Source organism: Mirounga leonina, unplaced genomic scaffold (assembly GCF_011800145.1).
Source record: "Mirounga leonina isolate KUSES-001 unplaced genomic scaffold, KU_Mleo_1.0 Mir_92, whole genome shotgun sequence".
NCBI classification, from domain to species: domain Eukaryota; kingdom Metazoa; phylum Chordata; class Mammalia; order Carnivora; family Phocidae; genus Mirounga; species Mirounga leonina.
This window is the reverse complement of record NW_023270852.1, coordinates 10257420-10272282: the sequence shown is the minus strand read 5'-3', so window position 1 is coordinate 10272282 and position 14863 is coordinate 10257420. Positions and strand designations below refer to the sequence as shown.

Here is a 14863-nt window from a genome sequence, read left to right as displayed (position 1 = left end):
TTCATTGCCCCAAATACAGACAAAATCCATGCTTCTCAGCCTGACATGAGCTGACAAGCCCCTGCCTCCTTCTCCAACCTCATCTCCCACCAGCCCCTCATTCAGCCCTCCTAAGTAACTGTGGTTCCCAATCCTGGCTATTTCATCTACTCTGGCTTTTTTTTGCTCAGGTCGCTTCCTCTGCCTATAATGTTCCTGGCATGGTAGTGCATAGTAGGTAGTGAATATATATTTGCTAAAGGACTTCCATACATTCTACTCATCTTTTAAAATTCAGATTAAGTGTTATGTGTGAAGCCTTTCCTAACTCCTCCATCCCAGGTATTGCTGATTCAACTTTCCTTTGTATATAGGCTCTTCCACCTTAATATCTATCTCACTTTATTGCATTTATGTAATGCCTTGTCTGGGGTCCCCTCTTGACTCTAATGTAGAGTTGGAGATTCTTGAGGGCAGGGATTGTGTGATTCATTGAATGACCTATTGTTCTGCACCTAGGAGGTGCTGAGTGGATGAAAGAAGCATGAGTGGGACCTTTTCTGGGAGTTCCTTGGAAACAAACTAGAGGCTTCCCTGTAACAGAGCAGGTAGGAGAAGAGAAGAAAGAAGAGACTTAAATTTCCTCTTTCGATAGGAGGAAGTTAATCTTGAGTACCAGAGTTGCTGGATAACTGTTTAGACACCTCCAAGCTCTCTGGCATGATGCAGTGATGGCCCCAGATGTAGCACATTGACTGAATAAGGCCCAGACCTGAGACTCTGGCCTTATCCCCACCTCTCAGACTGAAGGAGGAACACCCAGCCCTATGATAATCATCTAGACTCCATCAGGGATGAAGGGGAAAGCTCAAGATACTTCTTGGGAGTGGACCCCACAACTCTGGCGCTTCACCCCTAACCTCTATCCCCAGCCATAGCCAACCTCAAGCCCTGGGTGCATCCTGATCTAAGAAGCCCAGATTCATCTTCTGTCCTCTCTCCCAGCCACTGAGGCTGGTGAAGGAACCTTAGGCAGTTCTCCTGGTCCAGTGGGACCTGGTGCCTGTCAGAAACCACTCTATGGCCTGGCCTCCCAGTACAAAGCCCTGTGTAGCATTCGGAGCTGGTCAGTCTACTCTTCTACCCACCAAATTCCCACAAAGCAAGGGGCCACCAGGTCAGGAAGGGTTGGCCTTAAACCAGATGAGGCCGTGGTCCAGAGTGTGAGTCTACTTCTGGGAATTTTCCCCTCAGCCCTTCCCTCCCTTGCTTCCCACAGCCTCATTTGAACTTGAGAGCCCCCAAAGAGATATTACTAGCTTCTCAATTCAAAGAAAGAAATGAGATTGCCCCAAAACCAGGGCCCCTTGAGTCCAGCAAAGAAGCACTCTGGCTTTATTGTGAGGAAAACAGGGAGAAGGAGCTGGGCCAGACTCATCTCAAGAGACTTCCTCTCAATGATTGCAACCCAGGATGCTCCCCACTTTCTGGGGCTGGGGAAGGGTCTTGGCTGTGCTCAGTTTCTCTGCATCACTGTAGCAGTACAGATCGGAGCCATGGATGAGGTACAAGCCAGGACCATTGGCAGAACATGAATGGGGGCCGAGGGACTTCTCCACACACAGGGCCCCGTCAACCTTCTCATGGGGCCAAGGAAGCTCTGTCCACGTGGCTTGAGGTCCTAACTTCAGGTCCAGCCACCACAGCTTCCGTCCTGGAAAGAAGGCACCAGACAAAACATAGCTTCCACATCATGGGATCCTCACCTTACCCTTCCCCAAGCCCTGACGGGGATCTATGCCATGGAGAAGTACCAGAACAAGCCACCATGCAGTATCCAGATGCCCCTCACCTGCCATAATGTGGAGCCGAGAAGTCCCAGGACAAGTAAAGGCTGCATCCACAGCCTCAAGGTTGATCCCATGAGGGCTCCCAAATTCCTTCTCCAGCCTCTTTGGATAACCATCTACTAGAGTATAGCCTCCCTTTGTCAGGAAGATATATACCTGAGTGCCCTGGAGGACAAAGGACGTTAATCAGCATAGAGCTGGATACGCTCCCAGTCCCCATTTCAAGCCTCTCTCCCAACACATACCTGGATTAGGTAGACTTTATCGTCCCAGGAAAAGGCAGCATCCACTGTTGAAGGACCCTGGGGCCACTGATGGACAATGGGCCAACTGTGCCACCCATCCCGGCTAGTGTCCAGACGCCAGTAGTGGGACCCTGTGGGGTATCAGAGGTACCTCTAGTGCTGATGGGATAGGCAAGTAACAGGTGCAGGGATAGGTCCTGAGAGGGAGGACAGAATACATCCAGAGGCCAAGAGGGAAGAGGCCAGGTGAGAGGAGATAGAGCAGGACTTGATCAGCAAAGTTGGGCCTGGTGACCTGATTGGAGCTGGAGTCACTAGGGCCTGACAGAAGGGCAAGCATGGAGAACAGTGGCTAAGGTGCCAAGTGAGGCCAATGTCATGGGGTTTGGCAGTGGCTCCCTATGCATCTCAGACATCCATGTACAGAGATACTATAGACAATGAGGGACAGTGACCAAAAATTAAAAGAGAAGCACCACAGCATGCTCCCACCAAGTGTTCTCATTCTGGCTGTGTTCTCTAATCCCTTGAGGTGGCAGGAGAATGAGGGAGTAGCCAGACATGTCCTAATTTTCTTCTCCCCTTCTCATAACAATTTATTAATGGAATTGTCTAAGTTCCCATTTACCTTTCCTTCCTTAACCACTTCACTTATACTTGTTTCCTCCTCCATTGAAACTGTACTTTTCAAGGTCGTCAGTGTCCTCCAACTTGCAAATCTAATCGTCACTTCTCTGTCTCCATCCTGCTCCACCTCTCAGTAGCATTTGACTGCTCACGACTCTCTTCTTGAAATATCTTTTTTTGGATCTTGGCTTCTGTGATACCAGCCTCTTCCAGTGTTCCTCTTATTTTTTTTTTACTATCCTTCTCTTTAGCCTGATATCTTATATTGGAATCCTCTAGTTTGGGCCTCTTCACTACCTACACTCACTTTTTTGGTGATTTCACCTAGTCTAGGGCTTTAAATACCATCTATATGCTGATGACTTTGGATCTGTTCTTTTCAGCTTTCATGGACCTCTCCTTTGGGCATCAGGCTCAAACTTAACTGCCTACCCAATATGTCCATTTGGGGCCATTAGGCACCAAAACCCCACAATGTCCAAGCTGATGTCTGCTCCCTGCCAAACATACATACATACACACACACACACACACACACCCCTACTCTTTCCCTAATCTTTCCCAATTTTAGAAAAAGGAACTACCAGTCACCCAGTCCCAAAAAGCTAAGTCATTCTTTTTTTTTTTTTTAAGATTTTATTTATTCATTTGAGAGAGAATGAGATAGAGAGAGCATGAGAGGGGGGAGGGTCAGAGGGAGAAGCAGACTCCCTGCCGAGCAGGGAGCCTGATGCGGGACTCGATCCTGGGACTCCAGGATCATGACCTGAGCCGAAGGCAGTCGCTTAACCAACTGAGCCACCCAGGCGCCCCAAAGCTAAGTCATTCTTAAGACCTCTCTTTTTCGTTCCCCACTCCAACCAATATTCAATCCATTGGTTAATGCTGTCACCTCGACCTCGATCTCCAAGATGACTCCTCACCACCTCTGTTTGCTTTAATCCCAGTCCAAGTTGTCATTGCCTCTAAGCCAGACAACTGCAAGAACTGCTATACTTACTGGATGCCCCGCTTACACCATTGTATCTCTTATGACTTGTGTGCTCCAGGATGATCTTTAAAAAATAAGTGAGAACATATCACAGCCCTGCTCAAGACCCCCTCCTGGCTTTCTTTCATAGTTGAAAATCCTTACCAGGCATATGTAATCTGGCCCCTGTCTCCCTTTTTCAAGCCACTCGCCTGCTCTTTCATTGTTCTCTAGCCACTCTGGCCTTCTTTCCTGATTCCTCAAAGTATTTGCTATCTATCCTCTCTAAAATGCTTTTCCCCTAGTGCTTTATGTACCTAATGCTTTAAAAAAAAAAGTTTTTATTTAAATTCAATTTAGTTAATGTACATTGTGTTATTAGTTTCAGGGGTAGAATTTAGTGATTCATCAGTTGCATACAACACTCAGTGCTCATTACATCAAGTGCCCTCCTTAATGCCCATCACCCAGTTATTCTATCCCCCTCATCCCCCTCCCCTCCAGCAACCCTCAGTTTGTTTCCTATAGTTAAGAGTCTCTTGGGACACCTGGGTGGCTCAGTCAGTTAAGCATCTGCCTTCAGCTCAAGTCATGATCCCAGAGTCCTGGGATCAAGTCCCTCATTGGGCTCCTTGCTCAGCGGGGAGCCTGCTTCTTGCTCTTGTGCTTCCCCCTGCTTGTGCTCTCTCTCTCTTGCTCTCTCTCTCTCTGACAAATAAATAAATAAAATCTCAAATTGCTTGCCTCCAAAAAAAAAAAAAAAGAGAGAGTCTCTTATGGTTTGCCTCCCTCTCTGATTTCATCTTATTTACCTAATGCCTTTTTATTACTGAAATCTCAGCTCAAAAAGCATCTCTTCAAAGAAGGGGCCCCTCACTTTCCTCAACTCTATCTCATTATCTTGTCTTAATTTCTTCACAGCTTTTTTTGACACCTAACATTTTTTATTTTATATTTCAAAACATCAACAATTTTTAAAATCCATTTATACCAGCTCCAAATGGTATTTGAGGATAAGAAACATCCTGATGTTCCCAGAACACTTCACAACTACCTAAAAGTATCTCTTCTTTCTCTTTCTTTTTTTTTTTTCTGAGACGTTTCATTTTTTACTCACACATTTAAAAGCAGTAAGAAATATTTTAAAATATCTCAGTGCAGATACATTTTCGACTTCAAATCACCTTACTGCGTTCGCATCAGCCTCCCAACTCTTCTTTCTCTTTCTTATTGTCCTCTCTCCCTCTATCAGGCTCTATGAGGGCATGTCTGCCATTGTTGGCTACTGTATCCCAGTGCTTAGAACTACGCCCAGTGCTTCTCAGGTGCTCAATAAATATTTGTTGCATAAATAGCTGATGTTCTCACTATAGCCACAAGTTCCCTTTATAGCTGTTTACTGGGCATATCATAGTGACCACATATCCACCTTCACCTCCTCTTGAAACTACGCCTCTTTTGAGAATGAGCTGTGGTGCTCTTTGTGCAGAGGAAATAAGTGATGAACCCCTGATGCATCACCAGGTAAGGCACAGACTGACCAGTAACCACTTCAGTGTGGTGTAGAATAAAAATATGGGCTGGGTCAGTCAGATTTCCTCTCTGACAACCCGACTAGGAAAAGAGAGCAACAGAGGCAGTTCCCAGTTGGACCTGAGGCTGAAAGAGATGAGGGATAAAAAACTGCGTGCCAAGGATGCTAAGGATGGGATTCAAGGGAACAAAATAAGGCATGCAGTGATGAAAGTGGAGGAAGTCTATCAGCGATGGGGGACACATGGAAGAGACAGGAGGGATGGAGGGCAGAAGTGGGGGTGTCAGGAGGCATCTCTCACCACTGAAGGCATATGTGGCACCATGGTTGTCAGTCAGCAGTGCAGACAAGGCTAGATATGGGCTACAGCGCATATCCCCACGGCCATGATGGGTGTCATTCCCATGGCCCGTCCCATTCCTGTGTCCATGGCCTGGGGAGAGAAATAGGTGAGGGGGAACACAGAGGGAGGCCAGAGGTCAGAATGAAGTCCGAGGTGGGAGAGACAGCTAGGGTAGTGGGGATGTAGACTTCTTCCATAGCAGGACAACTGGGAAGGTCCAGAATGGAGACTGGGCTAGGGCAAGGGCCAAGTGCTATACCACAGAATTAAGGTAGGAGCTAGGGTATGTGGGGTCTGCAAACTCAGGGAAGGTAGATGAATTCCAGCAGATTTCAGGGGCCGGGGCTTTCTCACCTCTGCCAGGGCAGGGTATGAAGTAGTCTCGAACATCCAGAGGGTACTTGGGAAGCACCTCTCCCGTGATGGGGTGGAAGCGCAGGAACTGGTTACCCCGGAAGCAGTAATAGTGGCTGAGCCACTGCAGGGCAGAGGAGCATTCCCCAACAGCTGGCCAAGAGCGCTCCTTTTTGGTTCCCGTAGCAAAGTCCCAGAACCACGTTTGGTTACCTTTGTCCAGTCAATCAACAAACATTCAGTGAGGCCAGGCTATGCCCTCCCTTATGCTAGCATTGGGCCCCACAATGGGCCAGATATGGTCCTGGCCCCATGGAACTCACAGCCCAGCAGGGAAACAGCTGAAGAGAGTGATCATATAATAAAATTCAGCAGGAAAATGCATATGATTGGCTCAGCAAGTGCAGTGAGGAGAGACAGGGAAAGGTTTCCAGAGGTGATAGTTAAACTAATACCTGAAGCAGGAATCACAAGGCAGAGAAGAGGAGGAGATGGAACTCTGAAGGAGGAGAGGAAAGTCTGAAGCTTGAAGCAAATGAGGTGTACAGGGAACAGCATAGAGTCTCTGGAACTTCATACTCAAGGTAAAGGCATGATGAGTGTCAAGGCTGGAGGGTCAGTAGGAACTTGGTCATGGAGAACCTTGTACATAAGACTAAGGAACATAGATTTATCCTAAGGACCATGGGGAACAGTGAAGAACTTTTAGCAGAATTACACCCAGCTACCTCACCCAGGGTGACTTCCTCTCCTTTCCCTATTTGACCTCTAGACCATAACCAGCTTCTCTATTTCTTCCCTTCCTTGGGAAGCCACATGGTGCTCCAACGCCACCACCATCCCTGCCACGACCTCAATCACCACCAACCCAGCATCACTCCAGGCTCTCTTATTCCAGCCTGTGCTGACCTTTGAAGAAGAGGACACCCTCTGCTTTGCATTCCCCACGGTGACATTCCACAGCTGCATCCACCGGTGATGGGATTCCAGGAAACTCTTCTTGGAGCAACTTCGGATAGCCTTTCTCCTTCTCAGGAGGATACACCCAGATTTTGTCTCCCTGCATACAAGTTACTCTATTTTTAGCCGTGGACCCCACATACTGCCACCTGCATTCACACATAACATCTTTGATCTATTGCGTTTATACAGTATCCTCCCCCCCACCCCCACCCCGCGGCCCTACACACTTTCAATCCACCTGTGCATGACAATGTGCTGCCCCTTGTACAAACACATACTCTTAGTTTGTGCAAAACCTGCCACTGTTGCTATAGCACATGCACACATCTGACCACTCCCGTGACACGCTTATCTGTAATACCGTTAGTCTTGGCAAACACATCCACAAATAGTCATCCTGCAATCATCCATCCATTCATATATTCATTTGTTCGTCTATTTATCCATCCATTCACTCAAGAAACAGTTGCTGAGTGACGACTATATGCCAGATATTTGAAAGGCACTGGAGATAAAGGGATGACAAGACTGTCTCTGCCTTCAAGGAGTTCACTATAGAAAAGCAGAAAGGTTCCTACAATCCTAGCCATGCAACCACCAAAGTGGAAACATGTGAAGTGCATTGGGAATGTAAGGGGAGTGCTTAAGCCTACACAGAGAATTCCTGGAAGGCTTCACACAGGAGGAAGCATTGGGGCCAAGAGTTGAAAACTGAGTAGGAATTCAGTGGGACAATTGTGGAAAGGGTGTTACCAGCAGAGGGAGCAGCAGGTGCAGAGCATGCTCAGAGAATTACAGGTAGTCTCCTGTAGGTGGCACATAGTGAATGTGCTGGGGGAGGAGATAAGACTGGAAAGACAACCAAAGGCCAGATCTCAAGACCCACGCGTACCTGACTTGCAGGAATTAGCACAGGGTGGTGCCACTTAATGAAATAGGGGACACAGCATAAAGGGTGGGTTTGTAAGAAAGATACTAAACTCAGTTTGGGGGATACTGAATTTGAGGTACGCACAGAACATCTAAGCCAAAGATATCTGCCAGGAAATTGGAAAGCGATAGCTGGAGCTCTGGGAGAGATCCAGATCTGGTGCCCACGGCATAGGAAGTCCTCAGAGCCGTGGCAGCGGTTGAGATCATGCAGAGAGGGTGTTTTGAAGGGCTGGGACAGATCTCCAAGGAACATTCAGGGACTGGCTGAGGACGGGAAGCTGGAAAACAGCAGGAAAGAGGCAGGAGGGGACAGAAAGCTGGCAGTGAGGGCTGCCCTAAGCACACAGAGCCTTGTACAAATTAGGAGAAGGCGCGCTTCCTCTACGCAGACACAGCCTGGGCCAGGACATGGGACTTGGTGAGCACAGCAGGCTGGACTTCATCTTCCCCTCACCCCTCGGCCAGGTGCCATTGTTATGAACAGCCTGGTCACCATACGAAGAGTCCATGAGGCAGAGTCATGGAGACCAAGGGAAAAAATTACCAGGAAGGAAAGGATGGCCAACAGCATGAGGAGTAGCAGAGAGGTCTGGACAAAGACTGGGCCCGAAGGATAGCCACTGGGTGCTGTGCTTGCCAGGCCCACATGCACATACACTCCCTCAGCTTGAGCTTTTTCAGGAAAGGAAGGCACAGGGGGAGGAAGCCTGGAACCTGCTACTGTAAGGAGTCCATGTTAGGGTCACCTGAGGGAGGGTCTCTAGTGTCCATTCCAGCACTTCCCGGCCCAGCCCTGACCTCGGCCCAGCAGTACCTTGATCAGGAAGATGCTGTTGTGACCACGGCGGAATGCGGCATCCACGGGGCTGGTGAAATTCTTCCACCTCTCTGAGATTAACTCCCGGACCCATGTGTGACTCCTCCACACAAACTCCCCTGAAAAACACACACTCACTGAAGGACGCAGAACAAACTTTCGGCCGCTGAGATAGTTACAGAGAAGCTGTGGGTGATGCCCTCAGATAATTCCTGAGGTCTCCCACGGACAGATACACCCTCGGAGAATAGGACAGGTCTGCCGTCCCAAACGCCCCAGCCCAGCCCCTCCTACCTTTGAAGAACAGCATGGCCCCATGTCCATCCAGGGTGGTAGCATCAAAGCTCCCGCCAAACAAGCAGAGTTCTGGGGTGGGGGTGGGGACATGCAAGTAGAAGCCCAGTCAGGTAACAGAACGCAGAGACACAGCCCGACAGACAGACTCAGGGAGTCAGGGCCTCACCGGTCACGTCTGGTTTCACTCTGGTCTCATTCCCACCTTTGGGCCTGTTCCCAGGGGTACCGTCCCTAGAGAGAAGACGGATGGTTGTCGGATCCACTGGGCCCAATCCCCCTCCCTTAGCTCCTGTCTTCAAACTTGCCCCGGCCTAAAAACTGGCCCTATGCTACTCTAGCCCAGTCCCCAGTCCTTCCCCAGCTCCAGCTTTACTCACGGAGGAAGAGGGTGGGCAACAGCCAGAGACCACCACAGGCCCAACAACCCCAGTGCAATGGGTGTTCCCCATGCCCGAGCCATGCCGAGATGCCACAGGACAGCTCTGGGCACCTGGCTCAGTTCCCTATATAGAGATGGTGGCAGCACCACCCCCACCACGAGCCTGCTGATCGTCCAAGTCCTGTCTCTCAGAACTATGCCAATATTGGATGATTACGTCAGTGCAAATAAGGTCAGGGTCTGGACAGAAATCTGAGTCCAGGACTAACTCTTCCCGGCAAGAGGCCCCATCCCCCTTCAATGACTTTTGAGCGGTAACTAGCCCATGCCACTGAAGCCCACCTGTGACTCTCATCGCCTTGAGGACGGGTCAAGGAAGGATGTAGATTAATTGAGGATCACCTTTCTGTGGTTGGATTTACCTCTACAATGTGGGAGGAGAGAAGCAGAGGAAACTACCATTTTTGTGTACTAAGTGTCGAGCCATGCTCTAAGACAGCTAAAGTCACTGATACTTACATCTATTTAGCAAACACACTTAGAAATACTCAGAGGACAGCTTTTTCCAAGCTTCATCAAGGGTCTTTCTGGGGCATTCCCAAACCCCTTCAGCTTTGCCCTTGATGGGTCAATTATATTTCACTGTCGCCAAATGTCCAAGTCCCACCCCTGGCCCCAGCCCTGCTAGCAAAGTACTTAGAAAAATCACTTGGGAGGGAAGGGCTGAATGGGGCAGAAAGAGGTGTCTCTCTCTCGCATATTGCATTTCTAATAATTACTCTTTCTTGGTAATTTCCACCTTAAGGGAAAAGTGCTTTATTTACCCATCCCAGAATAAACAGAACTGTAACTGGGGTTTCACAATATTTACTGCTGAGTCTTGCCTAAATGCTTTCTCAATGAAGCCTTTCTTGACCACCTTATCTAGCCATTTCCAACACTTGCATAATTCCTTCATGTCACTTATTAAAGTGTGAAATTATTTCATCTACTTATTTGTTGCTTTTTTTTTCTTTGTTTTGCCCATCTTGTTTACCATTACATTCTCTCCACCTAAAATAGTACCTGGTGCATAATAGGTGCTCAATAACTGTTGAATGAAAAAAAAAATGGATTTCACCTACTGACTAGTGTTGCTAATGTTGCAGCCGAATTCCTAACAACTGTCTTTCCTTCTGGGGTGAGGGGAATATCAGGAATTGAGGGTGTGTTAATGATGGGAGGCATATTGTGATCCAGAGGTCACAGGTCCCCTTGTCACTGCCCTTCATCTGATGGTCTTCTTTCTCTCTCCAGTGTCCCACTCCCACATCCCTCTCTTCCTCCAGCCCTGGGATCCGACTTGTTATTTCTAGCATCTGCTATCTTCAGTACTCCTTGGGGCCACTCCCAGATGGGGCCTGCCCCATCTCCATCTAAGACTTGGCTGCTGAATCAAAAGACAAATATGGGCAGTCAGCTATGGGCCAGGCTGAGGTTCCAGGACCCCTGTTCCCTAGTCCAGCCTGAAAGGGCCCTGATCCATCTCAGATGGCTCCATGCCCCTGACATTCCCCTATATAACCTTAGCAAAGATCTCAGATTCCTTTTCTACTCTGCAATGTTTCCTCCCAACAGGAAAACAAAGATTTGTGGGGCCTCTGGAACATGTCACTGGGCCTCTGCCATCAGGCTCAATGTTCTCGCTTGACTTATAAATGAAAATGTGCCTTTTAACATCAGTCCTCCCCGCTAGTTAGTGGGCAAAGCTGGACCCCACAAGCCTTTGGCAGCATGGGCAAATGCCAGGGCTCCTATGGCAGATACCTGACACCCACCTTCTCCCTACTGCAGGGCATCCCTGGTTGGACCTGCTCCACCCCAGTTTCTGGGCACAAGGCACAGGGAGTACCACCCTAACTCACTCTCACCTGTTTGTTTGCTCCTCAGTCTCTAAAACCTCATATAACGTTCCTGGGGTTCTTCCTACTGAGCATCCAGTAGCCCTTCATCAGCAACCCCCTCAACCACTGTCTCTAGCTCCAGACCTGTGCCTACATGTCCTACAGATTTCACTGAGCCTGCCAGGGAAGAGGGAGGTTTTCACACTGAGTCACAAACACCCCTCAGAAAATCCACAGTGAGGGGGTCTCAACAGTTATATTATCAGGATGCTGCATAGCCCTGCTGGTCCAAGGGAGCAGCTAGCAGCCTCCTTTGCCCTAGCAGGACTCTGAGAACATATACCGGATGGGATTTTTCAGCTTAGCGTCTTTTTCCCCCACCCAGCACTGGTTCCCTTCACAGCACCCCTGGGTCTATCTATCCAGAAGAGTGATTTGTGGCACTTTTTCACTACTGTTTCCTAATTCTCTTTTCTACCTTAAGGGGGCTTAGGTAGCATTATAGGAGCCTTCGCCTGCCCTCCCTGCTCCCCAGCCTCCCCATCATGCCCTCCCCGTGCCCCTGCCCTTCTCCCCGGCCCCACCTTCACAGGGACTAGACAAGCAGAGTCGTCTGCACAGGCAGGCAGTTCTGCTGAAGCTCAAGTTCTGAGCAGGAGCTAAGAGGCGGAGTTTGGGAACCGAGGCTGTGGCTATGTTGGCCATTCTGGTGTCAGTCACAGGGCACAAGGCAACTCTTCTCAGAGGACCCACATAGGGCTGGCCCTGCTTCTCTGCTCACTCGAGGCAGCCATTTCTGCTTCTCCAGAGTCCCTCCCAGCCCTCTGGCCTGGGCTGAGAAAGTGCTTGTCCATACTTGGTCCTGAGCGCCCCCTGGAGGCCACAGGGTTCAGTGCAGACCCACCCTTCAACCAGAGGCCAGAGGCTTGGAAACCGGCTCTCCATAGCCTTCTTGCCTCACTCCTCTCAGCCTGGCTATGGGGCCTTAGCAGTACCCCTTCCTCTGCAAACCTCTGCTGCCCAGAGCAGGTTTGGGGGGACCTCAGTCTCTTACTTGATTTCCTGGGGAATTCAAGCCCAGAAAAAGCCAACCATCCCTTTTCCTTGTGGTCTTCCCAATCCTATCCAGCAACTTTCGGCTTCCCCTGAAGGGCGTCTGAATGTGGGCCTGCAAATGTCTTCATGGGCAGAGCTTCCCCTTACATTGCACGGGCTACATTTAAACTGGACACTGACCCACTGTCCCTTGGAATGACTGTGTCCAGTCTGCCCCACCCCTGGTCTGAGTTCTCTGATCTCAGTCATTTCTCCTGGGGCCCACTGAGGGCTGCATGTGCTGGGCCTGCAGTCTGTGGCTGTGTACTCCCAGGAGCAGCGCCTGGATTCCTTTTCTGTGATTTAGAGGGCTTGGGATAAAGCTCCAGGCACCAAAAAGAGCTAGCTGCTCCCTCCAACCATGCACGTCTGCTCTTGTTCTGCCTATAACGGGCCTCCCTGCATAGTCCATTCTTGCTTCTCTATGAATAAATATACTGATAATTTGCCTATATCTCTTCGGCACATGTATGTGCCTGGCACTGTGCTTCATATGGATTGTTTCATTAAATCATAAATATGAGATATATATATATAATCTCATATATATATGATACTATCTGTCCCATTTTACAAATGAGGGAACTGATATTAGGTATCATAGCCAAATCCCATTGTTCGCAAGTGGTAGAGCTACGATGAAGTGTTGGCTGCCGGACTTTTCGGGCTGTGCTCGTTACTCTATCAAAGGAGGTGCTGATATATGTGTTAACAGCCAGCTCTCCAGAAGGGAGAAAGTCCTGATTTGTAGCATGCGCTAATTTCTGTGGGTAAATCTCCTATTATGGCCATCGTCAAGCTACAAATAAGACATCACCAAAGTAGAATTAAGAAGAAATGCACAGTAATGTACTACTTACTATATGGTGTTTCCACCAGGCAGATACAATAGATGTAAATAACCTGAAGAACACAGGTAATAGTAAAATGCAGTAAAATAATTAGGAAGTGATGAGTTTCGAGTATGATATTGGACTTCAAATTTACATAACTTAATTTTTAATAATGGCTGGGTTTCAACAACCAGCTGTCAAAATTCCTGAAGATTTAACCCTGAGTCCCGTGAGCCGGTATGAACCAGCTCCAGCACCCCACTGCCCACCAGACTGCCTTAGTAGACAGGACAAGGATGTCATCTGCCCTATTCCCCACTATTTCTTCAGTTCTTAGAGCAGGGCCTGAAATGCTGTATGTGTTAGTATTGAATTCTATTGTTCCTACCTTCTGGTCAGACCTAAAATTTATCCACTTCTCTCTGCCTCCCTCAAAATGCAAACACCATCTCTTGTTTGACCACTGAAATAGCCCCTCTTGTTTGACTGCTGAAATAGCCCCTCCCTCCCTGCTTCTCCTGCCCCTCTAGGGTACATTCTTCATGGCAAGCACAATCTTCAAAAACATGCCTAAAAACACCTTAATGCTCCTGCTTAAAAGTTTTTTTCTTCCTTGAAGACAAAAATCAACTTTAATTCTACTAATCAGAGAACACCACTATGAACATTTTATCTATTCCAGCCTTTCTCTATTCTTCCAACATCCCTTCTGAAACAAAGATGTAATTTTATAAAACCTTTTTCTTCCTTAGTGTACCTCAGACATTGGCATTTTTAAAAGGATGCATATAATTCCACCATATATTTAAGCAAAACTTATATATAGCTATTCCCTGCTGAGGGACACTTCAGTTTTTCTAGGATTATTTTTTTCCTATTATAAATAAAGCTGTGATAAACATTGGTGCTTACACCTCTTTGTGCCTTTGCCCGATTTTTTCTTAGAAAACTTCTTTTTCTTAGAAAACTGGAAGACTCTAGATGATTTTAAGGTGTCTATGGTCTTCAAGGGGAGCAGTTTAGAGAGGTTGAATTTTGTTCTGTTTTTTATTCTCACTTTTCTTTCCACCCCACGGAACCGCTGTCCAGCTGCCTGTTCATTCCATAAGGCATCCTCTCATCTCTGGCACTTAAACCTTTCTGTGGTTTACTAGGATACTCCAGATCAAATCCAAACTCCATCTGACTTAAATAATCCAACACAGGCATGACTCTCAAAACTTGTTCCTTTCCTCTCTTCCTCCACCTTCCTTCCTCCCCGTCACCCAGGCCTCCTTTCAGGTCCTCCAATACACCGAAATCTTGACCCCTCAGGACATTTGTACCTGTTCTTCCTTTGTCTGGAAATCTCTACCTTCTCTTCTTAACACAGGTGGTTCCCTACCCCCCACCCCCACCCCAGCCTGCAGGTCACTGCGGCCTTCCTTGCCCACCCGATTTAACATCGTATTCTTCTAGGTATTGCATTCTATTCATTTCCATCACAGCTTTAACAGACTGCCGTTACACATTTACGCCCTTGTGTTTACTTGTTTGCCTGCCTTCCCCAATAAACTTTGCCTCTGTAGGGGCAAAGAACATTTCTGTCTGTATTCCCAGGGCCCACCACTCTGACCAATAGTAAGTGCACAGAAGTACTTGTTGAATGAATAAATGAACCCGCTGGCCATATATGGCCAGAGGGCTGTTCTGATTACCTGACTGCCCTATATAAGACAGGTGTGATCCCTCGTGGGACCACAAAATAACTTTCTGACCTGG

At 48.1% G+C, this 14863-nt stretch overlaps 1 protein-coding gene across 1 annotated transcript; it reads right to left on the bottom strand.

The window, feature by feature from the left end:
- Positions 1–1277: 1277 nt before the first annotated feature.
- Positions 1278–9547, bottom strand: HPX (hemopexin). Its single transcript, XM_034995114.1, has 10 exons — positions 9290–9547; positions 9079–9215; positions 8910–8981; positions 8613–8734; positions 6812–6962; positions 5903–6115; positions 5507–5638; positions 2075–2205; positions 1832–1994; positions 1278–1693 (listed from the first exon to the last, which is right to left on the bottom strand). The coding sequence occupies exons 1-10, from the start codon at positions 9370–9372 to the stop codon at positions 1434–1436; spliced, it is 1464 nt and encodes a 487-aa protein (XP_034851005.1). The 5' UTR covers positions 9373–9547; the 3' UTR covers positions 1278–1433.
- Between the last annotated feature and the right edge of the window lie 5316 nt (positions 9548–14863).